Raw genomic sequence first — 27,827 nt, forward strand, 5'->3', positions numbered from 1 at the left:
ACATGGCAGTGCTAAAGAAGGGGATGCAGTTTCCTGTGGAGACTGAGTGCTAAAAGCACAGTGGCTTTCTTGTGGATCATCCTTCCAAACAAGGCTCATGGCTCACACCCAAATTCCTCCCTCTGAATCGTATTTAGTGCTGGTGTAGGTAGCTGCCTTGCAGCCAGTGAGAGATGGGCCTTACAGCCTTGGTTCCAGGTGCAGTAGGGACTCTGCAGTCAGTGACTGCCATGTGGATTCATTTTAAGGGCATTTGCAATGGCCATCGCTCTCTGCCTGAACTACACCCCAAATCTCCCTCAATTACCAGTGCTTAACAGGCTCTGCTGCATGTGCCCCTGGGCAGGCCTCACCTTTGCACACAGAGGAAACGAGCCTTTGTAATGACCTGCCCAGACTGACAGGTGAAACTGAGCTGTGCAGGATAACGAACTATGCAAAGTGCTAATGATGCAAGAGGCTGTGATTTCTCCTAGGAGAATCTGGTCTCTGCACAGCTCCCGCTGACTTAGGCTATGTCTGCACTACAGCCTATGTCAGCAGAACTTATGTCACCCAGGAGGGTAAACAAACCACCCCCGAGCGATCTGCGTTACACCGACAAGCACTCGTGTGCACAGTGCTATGCCAGCGGGAGAGCTGTTTCTGCCGTTCGTGGAGGTGGTTCTATTATGCCAACGGGAGAGTTCTCCCCCGTCGGCACAGAGCGTCTTAACCGGACGCACTGCAGGGGCGCAGCTGCATTGGTAGAGCTGGGCCGTGCACTGTTCGTGTAGACACACCCTTAGTTTAACCCTGGTGCCCGCAGTGCAGCACTGAGGCCCTTTCTCCCCCCAGCCCTGAGATTTCCAACCCCTAGGCGTATTCCCAGAGCTTGAATCCTCTCCAGGCCTTCAGACCAAATGTGGAACTAAAGCAGGTGGGCAGAACCCCAGTGAGACTGACTTATCTGTGTAATCTGATGGGAAGGGGCAGGGTTATGGGGGAAGGAGGAGGATCTGGACACTGTGATCACAGCCCGCTAAGAGGAGTGACAGAGTCCTGGAGAAATATCGCCGTTTGGAGACTTTAGCAACAGCCCTTATAGGAGAGAAAATATTCATTAGAAAAGGAGCAAAAGTGATGGATGAACTCATTCTGCCGGCTGGCCGGCTGTATTGATTTCCATGTGGAAGGGAGAGAAATGGATCAGCACAGGCACTGAAAACAGACAAAAGCTTTCATGGCCCCAGCGGGCCCCCTTGGCGGCAGTCCTCGCTGACCCCAGGGAGTCCTCTGTCACCAGGACAGGAGAGCCAGGCCAGCTCTGCTGGAGTCTCTCAGGCATATTGGTGCAGGCTTCTTACGGCCTCATCCTAGGTGGTGGGGTGAGGCTGCAGGGGTTCTGTCACCCCAGTATCCTGATGGATGGTTTCTGCTAGACCCTGTATCTCGGGTCAGTGCCTTCTGCTTCCCTCAATTTCCCCTGGCAGTTTCCAGTGATACAAGATACTTCTTCACTTCCTGTCCAAACCTGTTGGGTGGTGTTTTCTATTGAGGAAAATGGAAAGGAACATAAACTTTGGCCAACCAAGTGTAGAAATATAATTAGGCAGGGCAAAAAGAATTTGAAGAGCAACTAGCAAAAGACTCAAAAACTAACAGCAAAAAAATGTTTAAGTACATCAGAAGTGGGAAGCCTGCCGATCAATGAGTGGGACCACTGGCACTGGACGATCGAGGTGCTAAAGGAGCACTCAAGGACGTTAAGGCCACTGCAGGGAAACTAAATGAATTCTTTGAATTGGTCTTCACTGCAGAGGATGTGAGGGAGGTTCCCAAACCTGAGCCGTTCTTTTTAGATGACAAATCTGAGGAACTGTTCTAGATTGAGGTGTTAATAGACGTGGTTTTGGAACAAATTAATAAATTAAACAGTAAGTCTCCAGGTCCAGAAGGAACTAAAATATGAAATTGCAGAACTAACTGTGGTATGTAACCTATCGCTTAAATCAGCCTCTGCACCACATGACTGGAGGATATCTAATGTGATGCCGATTTTTAAAAAAGGCTCCAGAGGTGATCCTGGCAATCAGAGGCTGGTAAGCCTAATTTCTGTACCAGGGAAATTGGTTGAAACTTTACTAAAGAACAGAATTATCAGACACGTAAATGAACGTGATTGTTGGGGAAGAGTCAACACAGCTTTTGTAAAGGGAAATCATGCCTCACCAATCCAGTAGAATTCTTTGAGGGGGGTCAACAAGCATGCGGACGAAGGAGATCCAGCCTTGACAAGGTCCCTCACCAAAGGTTCATAAGCAAAGTAAGCAGTCATGGGATAAGAGGGAAGATCCTCTCCTGGACCAGTAAGTGCTAACAAAAATACCAGGAAACAAAGAGTAGGAATAAACAGTCAGTTTTCACAGTGGAGAGGTAAATAGTAGCGTTCCCCAAGGATCTGCACTGGAACCAGTGCTGTTTGACATATTCATAAATGATCTAGAAAAAGTGTAAACAGCAAGGTGGCAAAGTTTGCAGATGACACAAAATTACTTGAGACCATTAAGTCCAAAGCAGACTGCAAAGAGCTACAAAGGGATCTCACAAAACTGGGCAAGAAAATGGCAGACGAAATTCAATATTGACAAATGCAAAGTAACGCACATTAGAAACCATAATCCCAACTATACATATAAAATGATGGGGTCTAAATTAAGCTGTTACCACTCAAGAAAGAGATCTTGGCGTCATCGGGGAGAGTGCTCTGAAAACATCCACTCAGTGTGCAGCGGCAGTCAAAAAAGCGAACAGAATTAGGAAAGGGCCAGATAATAAGTAGGACCCTACCAAATTCACGGTCCATTTTGGTCAATTTCACGGTCGTATGATTTCGAAAACTGTAAATTTCATGGTGTGGTAATTGTAGGGGTCCTGACCCAAGAGGAGCTGGGTGTGTGGGAGTGGGTCACAAGCTTATCGTCGGGGGGTCGTGACCCTGCTGCCCGCGGAGCTGGGTGGCTGGAGAGCCGCGGCTGCTGGCCGGGAGCCCAACTCGGCAGGCAGGGCCGCTGCCAGCAGCCGCGCAGAAACAGGAATGGCTCGGTTTGGTATCGCCACCCCTACTTCTGCGCTGCTGCTGGGGGGCCGCTGGGCTGGCCCACCCCGGCCACTGGGCTGGCCCACCCCGGCCATTCTTGTCTTGCTGTGCGGCCTTAGACAGCTGCTGGGCTCTGGGCCAGAACCCGCTGCACTTCAGAGGTAGGTGAGGAATCGCTCCCTCCCGCCCAGGAGAAACAGTCCGCAGAGCATGTGTGATCTTTGTGCTGTGTAGGGCCCTATGGAAACCCCAGGGGCTATTATGACTCTCGAGATAACTTTTGTGCTGTACAAAGATTGAGGGTGAAACGCCCTCCCGTGCAGGGAGCCCAGGCAGAGCTGGACACAGAATAGGGTGACCAGCTGTCCCGCTTTTATAGGGACAGTCCTGATGTTCCAGGCTTTTCCTCATATAGGCACCTGTTACCCCCCCTCCCTTGCCCTGATTTTTCACACTAGCAATCTGGTCACCCTTAAACAGAACCCAGGCGTCCTCGTTCCCAGTACGCCGCCTCCCACCCTCGACAGCAGGAAGAGAACCCAGGTGTCCCGGCTCCCAGTGCCCCCCCCCCGAGGGCAGGGAGAGAACCCAGGTGTCCCGGCTCCCAGTGCCCGCCCCCCCGAGGGCAGGGAGAGAACCCAGGTGTCCCGGCTCCCAGTGCCTCCCCCCCCGAGGGCAGGGAGAGAACCCAGGTGTCCCGGCTCCCAGTGCCCGCCCCCCCGAGGGCAGGGAGAGAACCCAGGTGTCCCGGCTCCCAGTGCCCTCCCCCCCGAGGGCAGGGAGAGAACCCAGGCGTCCCGGCTCCCAGGGCCACCCCCGAAGGTAGGGAGAGAACCCAGGCGTCCCGGCTCCCAGTGCCCCCCCACCCCCCGAGGGCAGGGAGAGAACCCAGGCGTCCCGGCTCCCAGTGCCTCCCCCCCCGAGGGCAGGGAGAGAACCCAGGCGTCCCGGCTCCCAGTGCCGCCCCCCCCCGAGGGCAGGGAGAGAACCCAGGCGTCCCGGCTCCCAGTGCCGCCCCCCCCCCCCCCGAGGGCAGGGAGAGAACCCAGGCGTCCCGGCTCCCAGGGCCACCCCCGAAGGTAGGGAGAGAACCCAGGCGTCCCGGCTCCCAGTGCCCCCCCACCCCCCGAGGGCAGGGAGAGAACCCAGGCGTCCCGGCTCCCAGTGCCCCCCCCCCCGAGGGCAGGGAGAGAACCCAGGCGTCCCGGCTCCCAGTGCCGCCCCCCCCCCCGAGGGCAGGGAGAGAACCCAGGCGTCCCGGCTCCCAGTGCCGGCCCCCCCCAACCCCGAGGGCAGGGAGAGAACCCAGGCGTCCCGGCTCCCAGTGCCGCCCCCCCCCGAGGGCAGGAAGAGAACCCAGGCGTCCCGGCTCCCAGTGCCCCCCCACCCCCCGAGGGCAGGGAGAGAACCCAGGCGTCCCGGCTCCCAGTGCCGCCCCCCCCAACCCCGAGGGCAGGGAGAGAACCCAGGCGTCCCGGCTCCCAGTGCCGCCCCCCCCCGAGGGCAGGAAGAGAACCCAGGCGTCCCGGCTCCCAGGGCCACCCCCGAAGGTAGGGAGAGAACCCAGGCGTCCCGGCTCCCAGTGCCGCCCCCCCCCAACCCCGAGGGCAGGGAGAGAACCCAGGCGTCCCGGCTCCCAGTGCCGCCCCCCCCCGAGGGCAGGAAGAGAACCCAGGCGTCCCGGCTCCCAGGGCCACCCCCGAAGGTAGGGAGAGAACCCAGGCGTCCCGGCTCCCAGTGCCCCCCCCCCCCCCCGAGGGCAGGGAGAGAACCCAGGCGTCCCAGCTCCCAGTGCCCCCCCCCCGAGGGCAGGGAGAGAACCCAGGCGTCCCGGCTCCCAGTGCCGCCCCCCCCCCGAGGGCAGGGAGAGAACCCAGGCGTCCCGACTCCCAGGGCCACCCCCGAAGGTAGGGAGAGAACCCAGGCGTCCCGGCTCCCAGTGCCCCCCCACCCCCCGAGGGCAGGGAGAGAACCCAGGCGTCCCGGCTCCCAGTGCCTCCCCCCCCAAGGGCAGGGAGAGAACCCAGGCGTCCCGGCTCCCAGTGCCGCCCCCCCCCCCGAGGGCAGGGAGAGAACCCAGGCGTCCCGGCTCCCAGTGCCGCCCCCCCCAACCCCGAGGGCAGGAAGAGAACCCAGGCGTCCCGGCTCCCAGTGCCCCCCCACCCTCCGAGGGCAGGGAGAGAACCCAGGCGTCCCGGCTCCCAGTGCCGCCCCCCCCAACCCCGAGGGCAGGGAGAGAACCCAGGCGTCCCGGCTCCCAGTGCCGCCCCCCCCAACCCCGAGGGCAGGGAGAGAACCCAGGCGTCCCGGCTCCCAGGGCCACCCCCGAAGGTAGGGAGAGAACCCAGGCGTCCCGGCTCCCAGGGCCACCCCCGAAGGTAGGGAGAGAACCCAGGCGTCCCGGCTCCCAGTGCCGCCCCCCCCCCCGAGGGCAGGGAGAGAACCCAGGCGTCCGGCCCCGCAGCCAGCATCTCCCTACACACCCCCGACCTCCGCCGGGGGGGGAGGGGGCGGCTGCGTGGCGCCCGCCGCGGCGCGCCTGCGCAGAGCCGCCGTGGCGCGGGCGCAGCGGACTACACTTCCCAGGATGCGCGGCGCGCCTGCGCGTGGGCCGCCCCGGGCGGGCGGCGGGGGGGGGCGCGCGCTCCCGCGCGGTGATGGCGGTGCGTGGACGCGCGGCGGCGGCGGCAGCAATGGCCGCTGTGGATCGGCGGCTGCCGAGCCTCGATGACTTCGCGGGGCAGAGCTGGAGCGCCTGGGTGGAGAGGGCGGGGCCGCCCGCCGAGCCAGGTGAGGGGCCGCGCGCGCCGCCGGGGCGGGGCCGGCGGGCGGGGGCCCGGGGCGGGGAGCGGGGCAGCTGCCGCCGCCGTCCGGCTCCTCTCCCCCGCCCGGCCGCCCGCTCGCCCGCCCCGAACAAAGGCGCCGCGGGGTCCTAGCGCCGCCCGCGCCGGCCGCGCCGCCGGGTCCTAGCGCCGCGGCGTCCCCGCGTCCCTTCTGAGCACCCCGCAATCCCCGGGCCCGCTGGATGCCCCAACCCCGCGGGTCCCCTGCCATCCCGTGGCTGCCCCCCACGCACCCGTGATCCCTGATGCGGGTTCTGAGCGCGTGTCGTTTCCTGACCCCACTGGATCCCCTGCGACCTCTGATCCCTTTTGTGAGATCCGTTCTGTGCATGCTGTGACCCCCAGCGCTGCCCGATCCCCTTGGATCCCTTCTGTGCATCCGGGGCGCCCCCTGACCCCTGGCCTCGCGGCATCCCCCAGGGTCTCTGCATCTTGATCCACTGAATCCTGCTGTGATCCTTGAGAGCCCTGATCCTTTCTCTGGACCCTGACGGCGTGGATTCCTGATCCCACTGGATGTTCTCTGTGACCCCTGCTTGCCTGACCTCCTCTGTGGCCCCTGAACACAGATTCACCCCGTGAACCAAAAAAAAACAACGAGGAGTCCGGTGGCACCTTAAAGACTAACCGATTTATTGGGGCATAAGCTTTCGTGGGTAAAAATCCCACTTCTTGAGATGCATGGAGATCCTTCTCACCCATTGCTGCCCAGCAGATCCCACCAAGACACTTGTCCTCAGCTCCCTAGCCACCCTGATCCTCTGCGCTCTGTGAGGCCTGTCTTATTGCCCCGCTGTCCCTTGCACCCATCACTTGTGCCCCCACACCAGCCTTGATTCCTCACAAACCCATGCCCTCAAGGCTCCTTGCTCCTGGTGTCTCCTCTCGCTGCCCTGTCACCCCCTGAACTTTTCACTTGACTCCCTGAATCTGTCCGCCTCCATCTCCATGCCCCCTGATTTTTCCCTGACCCCCCCCCCACATTGTCCCTGACCTTTGAACCCCCAGCATGGTATGCCCTGAAACTGATCTCTCAACCCCACCCCAGAGTCTCTCATGGTCCTCTGATTTGATTCTCCCTGGATCTTCTCCTCCACTGGATTCCCCACCAGACCTGAACTTGATCATGTTCCCCTTGCACCAGGATCCTGACCTTTGTCCTCCCTGAACATGGTCCCTGAGCCTTACCAAGCCTGATCTCCTCCTGCCACACCCCATCCTGCTCCAACCCCTGCTGCCCCCAGCCTGCACCTCTGCACCCTCAACTCCTGCATCCTGCCTCTGTTGCGCTTGCTCCAGCCACTTCACCATCCCTCTGAGCCCTCTTTCATCCCATGCTGCTCTTCACTCCCATGTTGCTCGCGCCCCTCTGCCCTCTTTCCCCAGGGAGATGGAGCTGATAGCTGTCTCTTGAGACTTTTGCCCTTGAAATCCCAGGAGTCGTTCAGAAGCATCATCATTTGAGGGGCGGATAATTTGATTTCTCCAGCACAGTCTGAGGCTGGACTCTGGAAAGGCCCTGGAAGTGGGGGAGCGGAGGACGGTGGAGCTGTCCCTGGTGACGCTTCTTACATTGTGGAGCGGTGTCCCTTCCCCCTCCATTATCTTTCCCTTGCACTAGATGTAGTTAGAGCATCGTGCTTCCTGATCTACTTAGGGCTCCGGCAGAGTTTGCATAATGACTCCTGTGTTTTCAGGGATTTATAGCTGGGCTGTGAAGCAAATTCCCTTTGCAGACAAGTTCACACTGTCGGCTAAGTTCTTTCCCTGTAGATTGAAAATGGTACAGCAATAAGAGCTGGAGAAAGCCTTGTTAATTCGTATCTCATGTCTCCTCCTGGTAGGGTGCAGGGCAGGACTCTCCCTACAGTGTGTTTGTCAGGGTTTGTCCTGGCTGGTCTGAACTAACTCACACTGTGGCGTTTAATATCCATGCAACTTTTTGCAAGTTGTTGCTTTATAAAAATATGAAGTTTCCCTTCTCGAGGCTGTTCGTTTCTGGGAGCCTGTTGGCATTTTCTCCCTGAGATTGGGCCGTGGATTTGCCCTGGTTGGCTTTAATTTCTAGGATCATTTTCAAATCTACTTTTTAAAAAGCATTGGCTGGGTTTAGTGCCAGAGAGAAATGACAGCGCTGGGAGAAGGGTGGATGCTTTACTGTCTCATTGATGCCTGCATCAAAACGCAGCCCCATCCTGCGAACCGCTGGTTCGTGAGAGTCGGTCCGTGTTTTGAGCTCTGTCTGCAGCGAGTGCAGGCTGTGGTGTCCGGCTATCGGATGCAGAGGGAGCATGGCTGAGTGAAGAAAGCAAGGCCCTGGATGTCAGGACTTCTGAACCTGGCTCTGCTGTTGTGTGATCGTGGGCAGATTCGCCTCTTCAGGCCCAGTTTCCCATGGGGCTTGTTGAGGTTTCATTGTGCGGGGATGCCTGGGTGAAACTTGTTAGAGAAGGGTGCAGTGTGGGGGAGAGGATTGTGAATCTTGTTGTTGTGTGTAGTACGGTAGCATTGTCAGGACCCTGTGTGCTGAGGGCTGCCTGGACATACACTAAGAGGCAGTTCTTGCCCTGAAGCATGTACAGTCGACCTAGCCCAGCTAGACAAAGGGTGGGTGAATGGAAGAACCGTCTGCCCCATCTCATGGGGGGAACTGAGGCATGGAGAGATTAAGTGACTCGCTCAGAATCACACAGGGAGCCTTTGGGGAGCAGGGGAGTAACCCAGATCTCCTGAGTCTCAGTCTGGTGCTTTAGCCACACGACCACCAGTTTTGGAGCTGCAATAACCAGGTGCATCAACTCCAACCTGTGCGACCGCAGTGGATTCTCTTTCTGTCCCTAAAGCCCCAGCTCTCTTCCCCGCTAGACATTCCCAGCCAGCCCTGCTTGCATTCAGACAGCACCATGGGGCTGATTCGAAGGGATACTTGGAATCCTGGAGCTGGTGTGTTTGCACCTTGCACCCCATTGTGTTTGCAGGGCGCTGCTCGATCGGCTGGTCTGTGGCACAACCCCAAGGTGTTCATGGGAACCGGAACGGGAGGAGGGAGTGGTGGGACGCTACTCATGCCCACATGTCCCCCTCTCTCTGATCCCTCTGATCCTCTCCACCTTTCTTCCCAGCTGCTGGCCCCCATCCATTTACCTTTCCTTTGTGGCTGCTGTCCCATTCCCCCGTCCCTCGGTGCACAGGGGTAGAACTGGGAGTGATACCAAGGGTCAGAGTGGGTTCTCCATCACTCGCAATTTATAAATCAAGAGGGGATGGCTCTCTCAGAGCTCTGCTGTAGGGATGGTTTGGGGGCAGGTCTCTGGGGGTCAGGCTGGACGGTCACATGCTCCCTTCTGGCATTGGAATCTATGAGCTCAAGGAAAGGAAAATGTCCCAACATGTGGAATCTGCTGGATCTCCCGCACCCTCTGAAGATCCACTTGGCTGGGGGATCATGTCCCAGGTGTGGTGGGGGCAGTCCCAGAGCTCAGGTCTCTTCAAGCAGGTCTGGGCTAAGCCCTGGAAGTGACTCTGATCTCCAGCCGCCCTGGCTGAGCACATTGGCTGCCGAGATGGTCAGTGGGGAAAGAGCGAGCCCTTCGGAAATGGGCTATACCAACCTGGAAAAAGACGGAATAAGAGTGTCCCCAAAGGGAGCTCTTCCAGAATAGTACTGCCCTTGGAATTCACGTTAATCTGAAATAACTTCCCCATGCAGACAATCCTTGAGTCCTGCAGGATCCGCTAGGGCGAGCAGAGAGTTTGTCATGCTTTGCAGGGAAAGGAGCTGTGCTAAAGGCCCTTCACAGAACCAGATAAAGACCCTTCTCTGCCCTGGGGCCGCACCCTGGTTCCACCCCCACCTGTCGTGTGGCAAACAGTCCATTGATGGTGCTGTTTGCATCTTCTGCTTGATTCAGGGAGGCCAAGCGGGAGAGTCCCTGGGACCAAGGCCCTGCACCTTGTTAATTGGCTGATTCTTAGGGCTCCTCAGTCTGTTGGTAGCTTGGCGACCTGCCATCCTCCCACTTTGCAAGCAATTAACCCCCCTGTCAGCCTGTAGGGAGCAGGCTCTCTTGGCTTCTGGGTTAGGGGGCTCTGGGGTTCGGGGAAAGGTCCTGACTGTTACTGATGGGGCTGATTGTCTCTAGCAGGGTCTGAGGTGGAGGAGAGCAGCAAGAACGGCAGCAAGAAAGTGGATGCGATGACACTCATTAAGGAAGGTAAGAGCTTGTCCGGCTCCTTCCAGCTCAGGGAGCTGCCCAATTCTGTAGTGAGCATGATCTGTTCCTTTGGTGTGAGGGGAAGGTGCCCAGCTCCGGCCAAGGCTCTTGTTATCTGTGAGTGCCAGGGGTGGGGGGTGGTTAGCACAGGAGCTATTGTGAATTTGGCATCAGCAGATAACTTTGTGGCCCTGCTCATGGGTTGAGGCTCTCAGCATCACTTCCCTTGGCCTGGGCCGTTCAGACCTGTCTGGCCCTCTCGGAGGAGAGAGCTGCTAAATAGTCCTGGTCCTCGTCGCGGCAGCTCCTCTTGGCTGTGCAAACCACGTCCCCTTTGGGTGGAGCTGGTCAGGGAGAAATGGGCTTCAGTGCACAGAGCAAACGCGGGGCAGACTTCAGCCCAGGCTGCGCCTCTGGCCTCGCTCGCTGTGGAGCTCTGCAGAGCTGGCCTGGAGCCCAAGCACAGAACATGGCTGTTGGGGGCTGTGCTCGTCTGGGATCCCCACATCCCTTGCAAGGTTGGTGTAGCTCCAGTACTCCTGGCCTGACTGATCCCCAGCTTCACCTGGCAGCCTGGGGCCTCGATCTGGCTTGCTGCGAGGGAGGCTCCCGCAGATATTGAAAGCTGGCCCAGTGCTCTGTAATCCCCCCTAGCATCACACCAGGCAGTCCTGTGATCCGAGTGGATGAGCCCCAGAAACCCAGCGTAGCCCTAAGTCAGTCGCTTTGGCCCAGTCGCTCTCAGGGTGGGGCAGTGTGGGGGCCACAGGATGTCCCCCAGTTTAAGGCTTGAGAGGCAGAGGTTTTGGAGCCCCTGGCGAGGCCCTTCTCTCTGGATCGTCTGTGCAGCGCACCCATAAACCGGACGCCAAGGTGCCCTTAGCCCCAGCATCCGCACAGGTGGCAGCTGCCCCTCCTCTGTGCTAGCCTGCCCTGAGGGGCCTTCTCCAGGACTGAGTGGGGAGGTCAGGCTCCATGACCCATTTGACCTTTGGCCTCTGCTGAAACTGCCCGGAGGGGGCCCCACTCGTGGTGGCAGCAGCTGCTTTGTGTCCAGTGAGATCTGAGACCCGCCACGCTCATTGCACACAGGCCGTGAACAGCCATTGACTGGCAGCAGCGCTGAGCTGGGCTGGGTTTGAGCTGGAGCCCCTGTAGTCTCCCTTTGGGGAGGGGGGAAGTGACTGTCCATTTGCATTGGGTACAAAGTTGGGTTTCCTTAGGCGTGTCTTTTGGCCTGGCCAGCCACAGCCCCACAAGGCCGCAGGGGGCCCTTCGTGGCCTCTCCCTTACCGCTCTATCTCTTGCCCTGGCAGACATGTCTATCTTTGGGCACTGCCCCGCCCACGACGAGTTCTACCTGGTGGTGTGTAACCACTGTAGCCAAGTGGTCAAGCCTCAAGCCTTTCAGAAGCACTGCGGTAAGCCGATTGAATGTCCGGGGTGAGGTCAGCAGCCGGGCCCCTTCCGCGCCAGCCGGCAATGGGGACCTGGTTCTATTCTTCTCCCCCGCGTTCTCTGGGCCCTCAGGTGCCGACCCAAAGCAGCTCTGGAATGACAGTTCGGCTGGTGTCGTGGCCACAGCCGCTGTGTTCCTGATTGAGCCGGGGTTGCGTGGGTCTGGAGGGAAGACTCTGCCTCCTCCGTCTGCCGTGAGAAGAGAAATGCTGCAGAGGCAGCGGTGAGGGGCTGTGCAGGAAGCTGCAGACCACTGAGGCCACCCATCGGCCGCACTTGGTCTTGTTTTGCGACACGTATGTACCCTTCGCCCTGGCCCCGCAGCCCTAATGCGGCCTGGTGTGGAGGGGCAGCCCCGGGGGGTGAAGGTCTAGGAGAGGAGTCCCCCGCACTCACTGTGCAGCCGCGGCTCCTGCCCTGTGGGGCTGGGCCTGGCTCCCTGCTCTGGGCATCGTGACTGGGTGTAGGGGGTCGCAACATCACTCAGGTTTGGCCCGGCCACCCCACCACCTTCGAATGAGTGGCATTGCGAACCTGCGCATGCCTGTGAGAGAGGGGCAGCTGGGCCAAACCTGAGTGACACTGTGACCCCCGTGCCAGGCTGCAACTCCTGTGGCAAGCCAGGCCTGGCCCCATGGGACCAGGAGCTGCCACTATGGGGAGAGTGTGGGGAGGGCTTGCTCTCTGGGCTGGGAGAATTGTATGTTTGCCTAGGCCTTGGCAACCCACTTAGATCCTTCCCATGACTCTCCGTTCGGTCAGGACCCGCCATTTGGGAAAAGCTCTTTCAGGGGACCTTCAAAAGCATCCGTGAGTAATTAGCTGGCAACTTGTTTCCCAACCCAGCTGTCGTCCTCTTTACTCTCGTGACCGACACAATCCCACCGGCTCCTTCGCAGCAGGAGCTGCCTGCTGCTGGGAGGCCCCCGGCAATCAGCGGCAGGGTGGGAGAGCGGAGGAGCTACCTCTGGCATCCTGGAAAGGACAGTGGGGAGAAGAGCAGCACAGGGAGCCATGTTCCTGGGGTGGGCAGAGCAAGGGGTGCTTGGCTGCTCTGCCTAGTCTGGTTCTGGTGCTGAGCATGGTTCTCCGGGGGCCCGCAGGAAGGTGGAGTGGAGCAGCGTTGAAGGGTCTGATAGCTGTCATCACGTGTTGGACCTGCTGGGGTCTGTTGCGCTGGCTTCCAAACACATGGTTTTGCATGCAGAGGTGACGTACAGGGCAGTTCAGGCTGGTAGAGTGAGGGGACTGCATGTTGGGCTGAGCACAGGTCCGGGAGCCAGGACTCCTGGGTTCTTAGCCAGTACTGCTGCTAAATTCAGACAAGCAGACTGGAGATGGGAAAAGTGGCAGTGCCCAGGCTACACCCCAGGCCAGCTTCATGGTTCTGTTAAAATGATCAGCAGTGAGATGACTGTTGCTGTTTCAGTTGTCGTCATTAGCCTTCAGAGTGAACAACACGCTGAGATGAATGAGGCCTTTCCTATGGGGCTGGTTTGGCTTCAGACTCAGGCAGCCTTTGCAGCCCCACTCCCTCGGGGTGTTGGAGGGCAATGAGGGCTGCCCCGCTCCTCTGATGGGCAGGGCCTCATGTGAGCGCATCACTGACAGAGCCTCCACCTCCCCCGCAGAAAGACGGCACGGACCTCTCAGCAAGCTCTATGCCCAGAAGTGCCAGGCGGTCAATGGGCAGCCCCCTGCCTGCGGGGGCCACAGCAGCGCCAAGGCCTCGCGGGACAAGTCGCAGAGCTCCCGCAGCCGGGCCCAGCACCTGCCCGAGAGGCCGGACAAGGCGCAGAAAGATAACCTCTGGTGAGTGGAACAGGGGAAGGGGGAGCCTGCTCTCACGTAGGGAGCGGGGTGGGCTCAACACAGAGGGGTTGAGTGGAGCCTGGCTCCACTTTCATGTGGGTGTGGGGGACCCTGTGCTCCTCTGATGTGAGAAGGATTGGGGGGCAGCCCCACTCTGGGGAGAGTGCACCTCCTCTCCTGTGTGGGGAGGAGGAAGGGGGCAATGGAGAGAGACATGGGGGGAGGGGCAATAGGTGAAGCCACACCTGGCTCATACCTGGGGGAATGGGGGAGCCCCACTCAGATATGGGTGGAGGAGGTCATGGGGAGCCCCACTGCACTCTGACATGGGAGGAGGGGCTGCAGGGAAACCCCTGCTGGCTCTGACGTGGGGAGGGGGATGAAGGGAGACAGTGGAGGGAACCTGACCTCCCCGATGTGCTGGGAAAGGGGGGGCCCCACCCCACTTTGTGGGGCTCGGGAGATGCGCTGTTCCGGCTGTGTGGCAGGGTCTCGATGGAGACTGCGCCTTTGCCCCCGGCTGCCTGGGCCTCAGTGGACAGGCGTTTCCAGAGCAGGGTGTCGTCTCCATCCGCATGCGCCAGGGCTCGCTCACCCGCACTGCGCTCAGGAGGGATGGCTTTTCCAGCCCGATGGTCCCCTCCGAGGACAGGCATGAGGGAATGAGGGACCTGCACTGTCTCAGCCAGCCTCGGCCCTGCCAGTGCCTGCCACCTCCCGTTTAGCCCAGCCACCGTGGCTGGTCGGACTGGTGTCTGTGTGCGACGCAGGGGTAGCCCAAGGTATGTGGCAGGCCGGAGCACACGTGACCGCAAGGCTGGTGGGCAGCAGGCCCAGTCCAGGGACTCAGAAGGGGAGCCCAGAGTCCAGGTTTCACAAGCCCAAAGCACCTGCCCCAGGATGTGGCTTGGGGGCTGGGACCTGGCCCAGACAGGCCTCAGTCACCCTCTGCTGCTGGGGAGGTTTGCAGCTGCCGCTAGTGCATTCCCTGGCTGAGCTCTCGGAGCCTGTCCCTTCTCCTTCCAGTTTGTTCATGCCAGTGGTGAACCTGGAGAAGATTTCCAGCCTTCCCAAACCGGATGGACATGGCATCAAGGTGCCCCCGAAGGCTGCTGCTGCTTCTGCCCCCGGGCAGCCGCCCGCCAGCTCCAAAGAGCCCATGGGGAAGCTGTCCCTGACATTGTCGCCCAAAGAGCCGCTTGTGCCAGCCAAGGCAGGAGTCGACTCCGTTGTGCCCGCCGATGGCCTGGACAGGAAACCAGAGAGCACCTCTGCCTCGGGGGAGAAGGAGCCGGGCACCACCAAACCGCCTCCCAAATCCCACAAGAAGATGGCGCGTGAGTCCTGCTATTCCTCCTTTGCTGCCCAGTGGGAGTGATGCTGAATCAGGCCAAGGTGACAGCTCGACAGGGCATTTGGGTGGTGGCGACTCAGCAGCCCTGTGCGATGACGCAGCTGCGTGGCTCAGCACTGGTTGCCAGCCATGATCGCTTAGCAGCTCAATTCAGCCTCTCTCCTTGGGCGAGTGGGCCGGCCTCCTCTCTGTCCCATGGTGGGAGCAGGGATCCTGGCATTTCCTTTTCTCTCATGCCACACATGCACCTTCCCAGCCCAAGGAGTGCTCCCCTGATTGGAGCCCAAAAGAGTGAGAAGGCCACTAACCAGATCCTGGGACTCATTTGGTGCCTGTATAGACCTAAAGAGCTGCACACAGCTAGGGGGCTGTCCGCTGGGTACCGTGAGAGAGAGCCTTGGGCCAGTGCCTCAAACCTAGAACTGGGAGTCAGGCCAGCTGTGACCTAGTCCCCTGCCACTGACCCACTGGGCGGACTTGGGCAAGTCACTTAAATGCTCAGTGCCTTGGTTTCCCCATCTGGCCAGTGAGAATAACCCTGGAGATTGTGTTTGCAGTGTTCAGAGATCCTTGCATGGAAGGGGTTGCATATCTTTGCACCTCCTGCACTGGCCCAATGCTGCTTTTGTCTGGGTTCGGGATGTTTCAATCCACCCCGGCAAGCCCATGGAAACCTTTCCATTTCTGCTCTGGTTAGTAAGCCCACATCCCCACCTTGCTTTATAATAACAGACCCTAAGTACTGGGCCTCATTTCTTGGGGGTAAGGTTTTATATAGCACCTACTGCAATTGTTCCTGAGCTCTGCCCAACCTCAAAGAGCATGAAAGCTGGTGATGACAGTGTTCCTTTAAAACAGAGGCAAGAAGCAAGATTTTCCTTTTCGAAATGGCGAGAACCTCCCAGCACAAAGCCTGTTCCAACAGTCAACCAAAGCTCCAGGCCAAACGCAGGGATCTTAGGAAGTTTGGTGAAGACGCTGAAGAGCAGGGCAAGCCCAGGGGATCCAGCCAGGCCCTGTCACCACTGCTTTCCCCTCATGCATCTCAGCTCTGTCTTTCTGCCCTGCAGGGAAGGAGTGTGATTTGAACAGGCAGTGTGGAGTTGTGAATCCTGACACCAAAAAGATCTGCACCCGGCTGCTGACCTGCAAGGTACTGTCATGTGTGAGATTGTTTCCTGGTAGAACAGTAGGAGGCGGGGTGAGTTCCTGTCCCCCTACATCCCAGCTGGAGGAAGGGCTCTGCAAGAGGCCCCAGGCTGACGAGCCCCCTGGGGAAGAGAAGCGTTTGGTTGCATGGCTATAAAGTGCCACCTTGTGAAGGTCTAATCCAGTGGTTCTCAACCTGTTTACCGTTGTGGGTTGCACATGCCGCTCTTTGTGTTATGTGGGCCACATCCACACAATACATACAATACACACATCCACGCAGTACTAGGTGTGCGGCCCAGAGGACATGGGCCGCAACTGTGCACTGACTGGGCTTCAAGCAGCCGCAGGCCACAGATTGAGAGCCACTGCTCTAGCCTGTTGGAGGAGAGGGGGTGAGAGATTCGTGCTGACTGGCTCTAGGAGGCCCCCATGGACTAGAGACACCGCTTCATCTCATGGCTCAGCAACATGCATGCAGACAGGGAAATGTGGAGCCTCAGGCCTGTCCCCCTGGGAAGCCCAGGAGAATCTCCACTAGCTGAATTAGTAAGAGGGTCTGTAGCTCCTGCGAGCCTCTAGGCAGTAGAGGGGGAGGTCCCCCGGGGGTCTGATAGCATCCTGTGGTGAGCCCAGGCTGTGACGCTCTCCCCTCCTGCCCTCATCACAGATTCACTCCGTGCACCAGCGCCGCGAAGTGCAGGGCCGGGCGAAGGACTTTGACGTCTTGGTGGCGGAGCTGAAGGCCAGTTCCAGGAAGGGGGAATCCCCCAAGGAGAAGAGCCCGGTGAGGAAGGAAGTGCTTCCTGACCGACTCTCCCAGGAAGCCTCCTCCGGAGCGCAGACCTCGTTGGTTCTACCCAGCACTTCCCCTTGCCGAGCAAAGCAGCCCCACTCCCTCTGTGCACTTCCCAGGTAACACAGCAGCAGGGAACCTCGGGTTTGCCTCCAGCTACCACCTGTGTGTGTCAGTCCAGGCAGACTCCCCCACCCTGGCGTAGGAGGGGGTGCTGTGCAGGCACCTCTCCGGGGCTGGCTTCTCCCACCTTCCCCGTGCAGAGATCCCAGCAGAACCAGGCCCCAGTGGGGACAGTCTGCCTTTTCCAGCAGTGCCGTTGACACACAGATCCCCCCTGGCCTAGCCCCATCCCTCTGCAGGCCCCCAGAGACGGCAGCTCTCACTCCTCCTCCTCTCCTTGGGTTCAGGTCCAGGGTTTCCTCAGAGAGCGACCCGGAGGAGCCGTCCACAACCTGTGGCGACAGAGAGCCTGGGCTCTACCCCTTCCCCATGCCCAAGGGCAGTAGCCGGGGATCCAGCGAGGAGAGTGAGGAGGACGTGGCCGAGGAATCCCACAGGCTGGACTGTCATTATGCAACACGGCCACCAAGGCCTCAGGCGGTGAGTGCTTGGCGTGAGGTGAGGTGGGTCTCTGCCCCTCTCTGGGCGGAGACCAGTGCCCCCTGGTGGCACTGGGGACAATGACCTGTTCAGTGATTATCAGGCCTGTTTGTCAGCATCCTGCTCCCACGGAGCTGCTTGGATCTCAGAATCCAGCTGGCACCCATGCGGAGTTGCCACATTTGGGGCTGGAAAGGAGATAGGAGGTTGGGGATGCAGCCAACAGTCCGTCCTCTCTGCCATGCTGTGGGCTGGGCTCCTGACCCATGGCAGGGTGCCGCTATGTGGTTTACAGGGGTCTCGGCCTCCCTGATGGCTCTCTCCCCCTCCTCTCTTAATTCCAACCAGTTCTGCACCTTTGGAAGCCGCTTGGTCAGCCCCGGGTGTTACGTGTTCAACCGACGGCTGGACCGGTTCTGCTCGGCCCTCAGCTCCATGCTGGAGAGACACCTCAGCTCACACATGTGGAAGTGAGTGTCCTGCTGGGGGAGGCAGCGCCTGGGCCAGAGTGGGGCGGGAGTGTGGGAGGAAATTGTTCCCGGCTCACATGTTGAGATAAGAGACTGGCCAAGTGGCACCTGCCCCTGCTGAGCTCCTGGGAGAGTTGCGTTTCCCTGTGGTGGGGACAGCCCAGGGCTGGGTTGGACAGTTGGCAGTTCCCAGTCCAGCCACTCCCCTCCCCAGTCGGCTTCCAGAGGGTGGGTGAGCATCAGCACCTCTGCCCCCCAGCCTTGGCCTAGCGCCTTGGTTGCATTGGGTGCAATTGGCCTTCAGTCTGTTGGGAAGCCCACGCAGACACGTGTGGGCAGAGAAAACGCATGGTAAGATCTCCAGCCGTTCATGGGGGAAGCTCACCCTATGTGCATGAGGGGGTGTCGTGACCCCATTATTGTAACCCAGGCCAGGGGAGCTGTGGCAGGCTGCGAGGAAGTCCTGGGGGACTCAAGGAAGCGCTGAGGAGGCAGTTTTCAGGAAGGGAGGTCAGCTGATGTGTCAATCACTTTTGTTCCTTTCGGCCTTGCTAAATTTAGAGGGTGGCTTCTATTTCAGTCTGTACGGTAATGCCTGCCCCAGCCCCCCTTCCCTATTGCCCGCAGTGGGAGTGGCAGGTGGGGTCCCTCCATGCCCTTCAGGGCATCCAGGGCAGCAAGAGAGGATGGCTATTGTGAGCAGAACCCCAAATAGAGCGGTAGCCTGTTAAGAGGTTACAGCAGGCACTGGGGAGCCAGGACACCTGCGTTCAGTCACTGATTTACTGAGTGACCTGAGCCAGCCCCAGTGCCTCAGTTTCCCCATCTATATAACAGGGGTGACGTCCCCAGTCTGTCGGGGGGGCTGAGGCTGGGCTAGCGTTCGGAATGTGCTTTGAGATCTCAGCAGCAGAGAGTATTAAGTGCAGGGTCCTTATAAAGTGCTTTGTCAGGAACGTAAATAATTCCTATTAACCTTTATCAGGCTGGTTAACACCTCCCTGGCCTGTTCCTACCCCACCCCCCAAATCCCCGCCACCTGCAGTGACTCTCAGTCCCAGCTTCCCCCAGCAGGTGGGGCTGCAGCAAGGGCTTGAAGCACAGCCCTGATAGACAGGCGCATGGGAGAGACAGCCGGGGATCAGAGGGGGAGGAAACAGCGAGGCTGGGGGTCAGAGTAGGGACGAGATGGTTGGGGACGAGAGGAGGAAGCATTTTGGGATTGGAAGGGCAAGGGGGCCAGTGGAGAGGTGGGACATGGCCTGGGATCAGATGGGGGAGGCGACAGCCTGGGGTTGGATGGGGGAAGGGCAGGTGGGTGGGGAGTGGGGGAGGCAGCCTGGGATCTGATGGGTGAGGGGGCTGGCAGGGGTTGGAGACAGCCTGGGATTGGATAGGAGAAGGGCAGGTGGATGGAGTGTGGGGGGAGAATGTCTGGGACTGGGTGGGGGAGAGGCCAGAGATTGGATAGGGGCAGGGCAGGTGGGTGGGATGTGGGGGGAGAATATCTGGGACTGGGTGGGGGAGAGGCCAGAGATTGGATAGGGGCAGGGCAGGTGGGTGGGATGTGGGGGGAGAATGTCTGGGACTGGATGGGGGAGAGGCCAGAGATTGGATAAGGGCAGGGCAGGTGGGTGGGGAGTACTGGGAGACAGCCTGGAATCGGATGTGGGAGGGGGCTGGCAGGCGCTGGAGATCAGATGGGGGAAGGGCAGGGGGTGAGGATGCAGGTGAGTGGGGATGCAGGGACATGGCCCGGGTTGAGATGAGGGAAGGGTAGGTGGGTGAGATGCGGGGGACACAGCCTGGGAACAGATGAGGGAGAGGTTGGGGGAGGAGATTAGGGGACATGGCCTGGGAACAGATGGGGGAGAGGTGGAGGGCGGAAAATGGGGGGAGACGACCTGGGATCAGATGGGGGAAGGACAGGTGGAAGGGGATGGGATGGGAAGAACCCGGGATCAGATGGGGGAAAGGTGTGGGGTGGGGATGCAGGGGCATGGCCCAGGATGAGATGGGGGAAGGGTAGGTGGGTGAGATGCGGGGGACACAGCCTGAGATCAGATGTGGGAGAGGTCAGGGGAGGGGATGAGGGAACATAGCTTTGGAACAGACGGGGGAAGAGTAGGTGGATGAGATGGGGGAACACAACCTGGGATCAGATTGGGGAGAGGTCGGGGGAGTGGATGAGGGACACAGCCTGGGATCAGATGGGGTGAGAGTTGTGCGGTGTTGTTTAAATAAGCTGCCGCCCCTCCCCCAACTTTTCTGATTCTGCTTCTGCTTCTGCTTCATTGGCCTCACCAGGAAGATCCCTCCAGCCGCAGACCCCCAGCTGCACCCAGCCCCGTCGCCCGCCGGCCCGGGCTCCTCCACATCCGGCACTTCCCAGACCAGCAGCTCCTCACTGGCATGCAGCCTTCCCCACGGCGCCTCCGGGAGGACCTCCTTGTCCTGCACAGCGACGGCCGCCAGGGAGAACCGCGGCCACCCCAGCCTGAGCTACACGGTGGGCTCGCCCCCTGCCGCGGCCGCCTGCAGCCAGTCGGACTGCACGGGCGGGAGCCAGTCCATCACCTCCCCACTCCCGGCCAACACCCCCTCGCCATCCTTCAGCAAGTTGCCTTCTACCAAGGCCAGCAAGTCCTCCAAAGCCAAGGAGCCGACGGGCAGCGCGGAGCCAGAGGCCTCAGCCCGAAAGCGCAAGCAGCCTCTGGGTGCTGCTACCGGCCCCCCGTACAAACGGACCTGCCTCCTGGACCCGGGCAAGGGCAAGGTGGCCGGCTGCCAGGTCCCCCACCCGCCTGCAAAGACCAAACCCTCCCTGGGCTCCCCCTCCGCCGCCTCCCTCAACGGCGCCATCTCACCAGGCTCCAGAGTCAAGCGGGCCAGCCACCTGGACTGCAGGGCTCCCGGCCACCCTCAAGTCAAAGCCTCCCAGCTGGAGAACCGGGGCTCCCCCCTGAACGGGCCGAAAGCGCTACAGGCAAATTGCCTCTCGGAGGAGGAGGCCAAGAAGCGCAAGAACACTGCCACCTACTGCAGGCCGGTGAAGGCCAAGCACCCCGCCGCCACCTCCGACTCGGGCTGCGCTGTGCGGAGGAAGAAGGCTGTTGCCTCGCTGGGCTTCGAGGAGAAGCGGAACGCACTGAAGGTACATGTCTCCCCCCCACTCCCCCGCCGCTGTGCACCCCCACTGCAGGCTGATCCTCCTGCCCTGTCCACCTGGGTCTCCCCCTGCTGCTCTGTCGTCCACCCCACAGCATTTCTTTTCCCACAGTCCCCCTCCCCGTCCTCTTTGGCTGCGTCCTGGGACCCGCGGAGCCTTCCCAGATGGACCTCATGGTTCATGGGGCCCCTCTGAGCTCTGGGGGACTGGACCAGGCTGCAGGGGTCTGAGCAGAGCAGCCCCAGGGAGTGGCTGCCACAGGATGGGAGCCTCTGCTCTGGGGCAGTGCCTGGCAAGCAGGTTCCTTGAAGCCCAGCTGGCTGGCAACTCATCCCTTGGCCACTAGACAGTGCAGATCCCCAGCATGAGACGGGTTAATAGGACTGTGGTTATGTGCAAAGTGGTCTGTATTCCAAGCACTCTTCGGAGATGTCACGTCCCCAGCGGGTGGCACTGTTGGGAGTTGGCTGGGGGTGCCCACAGTGCTCCCTCCCAGCAGGGGCTTAGGCTAAGGACAGCCAGGAGGACATGCTTTTCCCAGTAGGAGGTGCTGTGGGACTGAGGCAGGGGCCTTGCCTTGTGGGAGCTCACAGCACTGCAGGGAATGGTCCTGGGCTGGGGCTGGCTGTTGGGAAGGACTGTGGCCTCTCCTAACAGGAGGCATGCAGGTCACGGCTGGTATGCGTTGGGTACACGATCGGTACCCCCAGGTCTGTGGGACTGTGGGGTGAGAACAGGGCTGATCAGCTGCTGAACTCTGCCAAGAAACAGTTCCTGTTCCCACCTCTGCCCCAGACTCGCTGCATGAATTGCTTCCCCTCTCTGGGCCTCAGTTTCCCCATCTGTAAAATGGGGAGAATGATCTTAAACCTGCTTCTCAGGGGCTGTGAGCTATGATGTGCTGTTCTGCTCTGAAAGGTGAAAAACATCCCCTCTGTACTCAGCCGACCTGCTTTCTGGCTGTGTCCGTCACAGCTGCTGGCTTCTTGGTGTTATTACGTTTCTGCTTGTGACTCCCATTAGCCCTGCAGGGCAGAGTCTATTCCTGTTAGCCCTGTGGGGCTGGCCTGGCCACCGGAAAGAGTCTATTCCTTTTTGTGCATCAATAGAATCAGCCAGTGACCTCTGTGGAAACCCACTGGGGTTAACTTGGCCTGTCGAGTTACAACAAAGACAGAGCCCAGCTGGATTCTCAGGTCTCCCGGGGAAGTTTGTGGGGGAGGGAATCACCTTTTTGCGGGAGGGGGCACATTCGCTGGGAAGTCGCAGATCTTAACAAGGGCCACGCGATGCCATTTCCAGCAGCACAGGGCATGCTGCACTTCTCAGAAGGGCTCTGGCACTGAGAGCTCTTATTCAGCTATTCAGATGCAAACACAAGGGTGTGCTTTTATTATAAGTAGACGCCAATTAGACACAGCCCTTGGGCTTCTGACAAGTCACCCTCGTCCCTGAGCCCCTGCGGCAGAGAAACACTGGCCCTCTGCGCTCGTGTGTTCTGCTCCTTTGTTCCTCTGTGCTGACCCCTGTCCTCTTGTCTCCTTGCAGTCGAAAGCGCATTAACAAGCAAGTGCCTGTGCAGTGCAGACGGAGCCATTGGTCCTGAGGACTGGGCGGCCCTGGGTCGGATTCAGAGGCCACTGCTTTTTATAACTTTATATTATTTTTTTTAAAAGAAAAAAAACTCTATAAAAATACCTCAAGACTCTTTTCCTGTTCTGTTGCTGCTAAAAAACCCGAACGAACAAAATCCCAAGGGGGAAAAAAATCCAGACGCAAACCCGATCCACACTGGGAGGAGGTTGGAAGCGGATGGACTGGACTGGAGGCAGCCACACAGCCGGGCTGGGATATTTATAAGAATTCTTATTGCTGCTTTTGTTTCTTTTTTTAAAAAAGAAAAATCAGTATTGAAAGGGTGGTGCGGCCTGTGGCTTTCAGCCTGGGGGAGGGGGTGGGGCAAGCGCCCCCTCCTGGCAGGGCTGGGAAGCGGATGTTCCAGCCAGCCACAGTTGGGGTGGATCCCTCTGCAGGCTGTGCCCTGACGTGCGTTTCGGTTGCACGTCATCGCCCATTGCTGCTAGTGCTTGGCCGATGCCTGGCCCATGGGTGGCTCCCCCTGCTGGCAGTCCCCTGGCCTGTAGGCACTTCTCTTCTCCCAAAGCTGTGTTTGGTGGCGCAGGCGTTTTCCTCCGGAATGGAGCTTATGTCAGGATCGTGCCATGTCCACACCAATCCCTTAGTGCAACGTCTTGGCTACTTCATGAGGCCTCTGTTTTTTCTGATTCCCTCTGCTGCTCATTGTGCCTGGCCCAATCTCTGCCTCAGTGCCCCCTTCCTGTTCTAACCCTGGGCAGCGACTGGCACCCAGTGGAGTGGTTGTGTGACAGACAGGAATACCCCACCCCGACGGGACAGCTCTGAACCGGCACCCATGTTCTTGTGTAACTCTCCTCCAGCCCATGTCTTCATTTGAGAAGATTAGTACCTTGCACTGTCCTTAGGACCAGAAGGGTGGCTTGAGCCAGTCATGGTGTGGCTGAGAATTGTAGCTGCTGCTTGGCCGATGCTGTGCTGGTCCAACTCCCCCCAGTGTATTATGATGAATTATTTGTTGTATTGGGCTAACGGCTCGAGGCCCCGATGGGCTGGGCATTGTACAAATCCATCGCTGGAGACAGTCCCTGCCCCAATTTCAACTAGACAAAGGGTGGGAAGGAAAACAGGTGCAGAGAAGGTAAAAGTGACTTGCCCAAGGTCATCCAGCAGCCAAGTGGCAAAGCTGGGAATACGCCCAAGGCTCCTGACCCACAGTCCAGGTCCTTAGTCCAGCTGCCTTTTTTCCCCTCTTCCAAGAAAGCTTGTTAGTGTCGGGTCTGTAACTGGATGGTGAGATCCTGGGGAAAGGCTGCAGGGCTGGCTCCTTTCGGCTGGCATTCCGTGGAGAGCCCAGACAGGCGGTTTGGATAGAGACCCTTTTCGGCTTATGGCTGTTCTTTTAACAGGCTGCGACTGGGTACCTGGGAGTGGTGACTTAGGTGCCTCAGGCTAATGTATGTACAGTGCCTAGCACAATGGTCCATAACAAGGGCTGCTGGGCACTATGGTAATACATGTCTCTCTATTTGGCCCAAGCCGTGCCTCCCAGTCTGTACTGCCGTTTTTAGCCATGTCATGTCCTACTGTCTCCCAGCTACTGGAGCCTTCCCACACTGCCTGCCCCACCAGCCTTTCACTGACGTGTTTAGCTACACAGCCTGCTTTTCACTGCAGTGTCGCTACACGTCCCCTACACGCTGCCGACACTGGTGTGCAGGGTAGACATAGCCTCAATCTGCTCTCCCCAGCCCCAGTTCACAGTTCTAGCTCTCGTTCCTTCTGCATTCACATCAGGCAGCTTCCTCCTCCAAGCTGCCTGGCCCCAGCCAGGGGAGGGGTCACTGACAGCACAGGAGAGACAGGCTCCTTGCTCTCAGTTCGGGCACCCTGGCTGGGCCTCGGCATGACCCACAGCAGCCCAGAACTGCACTTGCAGGGAAACTGCTTGTGAGGCCCAGCCTGGAATGGACCCAGCGCAGACAGAATCTTTGGAGAACTGAGCTGCAAAAATCAAAGTCTCAGCTGAGCATGTGCAAACCACCATTTTTCAGATGCTCATAACTTGGCCAAATATGGGCAGATTTCTCCAGGGATGGCAAAAGGCACATCTCTAACACCCTCTCAAACTTCAAGTCCCTGTCCCAAAGCAGGGAGGTGCTAGAGCTTTCCAAAGAGAAGGGGACCAGAATTTTTTAACATGGGAAAAACAAGGTATTTTTCACTAGCCTTCTCAGAAGGAGCTGAACTGTTTTGTGTGAAATCCCACCTCATCCCCCACAAAAATCAGCTTGGAGCAGACACCCAGCATGGAAAATTTCAGCCCAGTTGGTTAAAGTTTGGCAAAGTTATAAGCAACTGAAAATAGGCTTTTAAAATGGGAAACGTCCGAGAACCTGACTGGTAGGCGGCGCCAGCCCTGCACATGAGAAGGCAGCTCTTCTGGAGCAGGCCTGGAGGGAGCCCTAGGAGCCGTCAGCTGATCCTGGCCCAGGACCGGGCAGGCAGGGCAGTGTTTTAGAAAAAGCCCTCAACATCCATTCCTCCAGGTGGGGGGGTGTCTGTCACCAGAGCCCTCTTCGTGGAGTTTCCCCCGCCTCATTCTGCTAGCCATGGGGCAGCAGAGCGCGCCCAGTGTACACGGGGCAGGCCCAGGAGCCCTGGGCGACGTCCCTGCGTGAGAAGGCTGAATTCGTGCTGCCGGGGTGTGGGCTGGGTCTCAAACACCCATGGAGCTGCCCCCTTTGGTGTCCCGGCCTATGTTGGCTGCCAGCCGGCACAGGAGGGAACCGGCCCCAGAGAGACGCCAGACGAAAGGGGCGATGGGGCTTTGGCCCCCCAGGCTGACTGCCTTCCTAGAAGACACGCTGCACAGGGGCTGTGCCCCGTGAACCCAAAGGGCGGAGGTCAAGGCTCCTGGGAGAAAGTAGAGTGGCTTGTGGGTGGGGGGAGAGGAAGGTGCCACGACCCCTGCTCCACCACTAGGACTTCAGTCCTCCAGATCCTCCCTCCAGCCCCCCTGGATCGCTCTAGCTCCACCCCTTCCTCTCCCCTGTGCCCCTTTCACCCCCCCACCCCCTCTGACCCCGCCCCCTCCTCTCTGGCCCCTTTCACCCCTCCCCTTCCCTCTGGCCCCTCCCCCTGGATCCCTCTAGCTCCACCCCTTCCTCTCCCCTCTGGCCACGCCCCCTCCTCCCCTCTGGCCCCTTTCACCCCTCCCCTTCCCTCTGGCCCCGCCCCCCGGATCCCTCTAGCTCCACCCCTTCCTCTCCCCTCTGGCCACGCCCCCTCCTCCCCTCTGGCCACGCCCCCCCGGATCCCTCTAGCTCCACCCCGCCCGGGCCCCTCCCCCCGGCCCCGTCTCGCGCTCGGACCCCGCAGGCCGGTGTTGGGGGCGGGGGCGCCCCAGGCCCGCCATGCAGGTCGGGCCCCCGGGGTCCCGCGCCTCCCGCTGGCTGCGGCGGGGCACCGGCCTCCTGGCGCACCTGGTGGCGCTGGGCCTCACCCTCTTCCTGCTGCTGCTCTCCCGGCCCGGCACCAGTGAGTGGGCAGGGCACAGGACGGGGCGGGAAAGGGTTAAGGGGGCGGGGGCAGGGGAGGCATGGTCTGGGGAGGGGCCGAGGGGTCAGTGGGGGCGGGGGGGAGGGAAGGGTTAGGGGGGCAGGGGCTGGGGGGGGTCAGTGGGCGGGAAAGGGTTAAGGGGGCTGGGGTAGGGGGAGGGAAAGGGTTAGGGGGGCGGGGGCTGGGGGGGGTCAGTGGGCAGGAAAGGGTTAAGGGGGCTGGGGTAGGGGGAGGGAAAGGGTAGGGGGGCGGGGGCTGGGGGGGTCAGTGGGCAGGAAAGGGTTAAGGGGGCTGGGTTGGGGGGGTCAGTGGGCGGGAAAGGGTTAAGGGGGTTGGGGTAGGGGAGGCATGGTCTGGGGAGAGGCCGAGGGGTCAGTGGGGGCGGGGGGGAGGGAAGGGTTAGGGGGCAGGGGCTGGGGGGGGTCAGGGGGCGGGAGGGAGGGAAGGGTTAAGGGGGCAGGGGTGGGGGGGGTCAGTGGGCGGGAAAGGGTTAAGGGGGCTGGGGTAGGGGAGGCATGGTCTGGGGAGGGGCCGAGGGGTCAGTGGGGGCGGGGGGGAGGGAAGGGTTAGGGGGGCAGGGGCTGGGGGGGGTCAGGGGGCGGGAGGGAGGGAAGGGTTAGGGAGCAGGGGCTGGGGGGGGTCAGGGGGCGGGAGGGAGGGAAGGGTTAAGGGGGCGGGGGTGGGGGGAGGGAAGGGTTAGGGGGGCGGGGGCTGGGGGGGTCAGTGGGCGGGAAAGGGTTAAGGGGGCTGGGGTAGGGGAGGCATGGTCTGGGGAGGGGCCGAGGGGTCAGTGGGGGCGGGGGGGAGGGAAGGGTTAGGGGGCAGGGGCTGGGGGGGGGTCAGTGGGCGGGAAAGGGTTAAGAGGGCTGGGGCAGGGGAGGCATGGTCTGGGGAGGGGCCGAGGGGTCAGTGGGGGCGGGGGGGAGGGAAGGGTTAGGGGGCAGGGGCTGGGGGGGGTCAGTGGGCGGGAAAGGGTTAAGAGGGCTGGGGCAGGGGAGGCATGGTCTGGGGAGGGGCCGAGGGGTCAGTGGGGGCGGCGGGGAGGGAAGGGTTAGGGGGCAGGGGCGGGGGGGAGGGAAGGGTTAGGGGGCAGGGGCGGGGGGGGGTCAGTGGGCGGGAAAGGGTTAAGAGGGCTGGGGCAGGGGAGGCATGGTCTGGGGAGGGGCCGAGGGGTCAGTGACTGCTGGTGGGGAAGGGTTAAGGGGGCGGGGGCTGGGGGGTCAGTGGGTGGGAAAGGATCTGGGGAGGGGCTGGGTGGGGAAAGGGTTAAGGGGGGTGGAGATTGAGGGGGCTGGGTGAGGGAGGCATGGACTGGGCAGGGGGCTGAGGGTGGTCAGTGCGGAGGGCTGGGGTAGGGGAGGCATGATCTGGGGAGGGGGCTGAGGGGGGTTTGTGGGGGGGCAGGGTAGGGGAGGCATGGACTGGGCCAGGGGCTGGGTGGGCCCAGGTGAGAGTTGGGGTGAAGCTGGATGAGGGGCCTGGCCCCTGGGGGGCGATGGAGGGTGCAGGAGCCCAGAGGCGGAGTGGCGGGAGAGGAAGTGATGGGGCTGTAGGGATGCAGCAGGCTGAGGGCGGGGAACGCAGGGCCAGAGTCAGGGGTCCCCTCTTAGTAATTACTGGTAAGTGGACTGCAGAACCCCTGAGCTCCCCCTCCTAAGCCTCCACCCTGCTCCCTATAGTACAGTACCCCCGTGTTGGGGCATTGGGGTCTGCACTGAGTCAG

At 60.3% G+C, this 27,827-nt stretch overlaps 2 protein-coding genes and 1 long non-coding RNA gene across 7 annotated transcripts in view; 2 read left to right on the forward strand and 1 right to left on the reverse strand.

Moving 5' to 3' along the window:
* CYB561D1 (cytochrome b561 family member D1) overlaps positions 1–27,827 on the forward strand; it is a 433,261-nt gene that overhangs the window by 398,630 nt on the left and 6,804 nt on the right. The window contains exon 1 of one of the 2 annotated variants that reach the window (XM_073319694.2): positions 25,894–26,083. The exons of the other annotated variant lie outside the window; for it this stretch is intronic. Coding sequence (XP_073175795.1) covers positions 25,960–26,083 — 124 coding nt within the window. The 5' untranslated portion in view covers positions 25,894–25,959. Of the gene's footprint in view, positions 1–25,893; positions 26,084–27,827 lie in introns of those variants that run through there. 2 annotated transcript variants of the gene reach the window in all.
* Positions 1,128–3,644, reverse strand: LOC140901250 (uncharacterized). The gene is made up of 2 exons (XR_012155814.2): positions 2,212–3,644; positions 1,128–1,530 (listed from the first exon to the last, which is right to left on the reverse strand). It is a non-coding gene; the product is annotated as an uncharacterized LOC140901250 (long non-coding RNA).
* Positions 5,712–24,883, forward strand: ATXN7L2 (ataxin 7 like 2). 4 transcript variants are annotated; one of them, XM_073319733.2, is made up of 11 exons: positions 5,712–5,869; positions 10,065–10,136; positions 11,453–11,557; positions 13,226–13,406; positions 14,433–14,743; positions 15,831–15,913; positions 16,580–16,824; positions 17,116–17,308; positions 17,657–17,778; positions 20,086–20,932; positions 22,496–24,883. In XM_073319733.2, the coding sequence occupies exons 1-11, from the start codon at positions 5,737–5,739 to the stop codon at positions 22,508–22,510; spliced, it is 2,307 nt and encodes a 768-aa protein (XP_073175834.1). In that variant the 5' UTR covers positions 5,712–5,736; the 3' UTR covers positions 22,511–24,883. The 4 variants fall into 4 exon arrangements, with proteins under 4 accessions (XP_073175834.1, XP_073175835.1, XP_073175836.1 ...); XM_073319734.2 differs by having other exon boundaries at positions 10,068–10,136; XM_073319735.2 differs by lacking the exon at positions 11,453–11,557.

This window comes from Lepidochelys kempii, chromosome 21 (genome assembly GCF_965140285.1).
Source record: "Lepidochelys kempii isolate rLepKem1 chromosome 21, rLepKem1.hap1, whole genome shotgun sequence".
In the NCBI taxonomy this organism is placed as follows: domain Eukaryota; kingdom Metazoa; phylum Chordata; order Testudines; family Cheloniidae; genus Lepidochelys; species Lepidochelys kempii.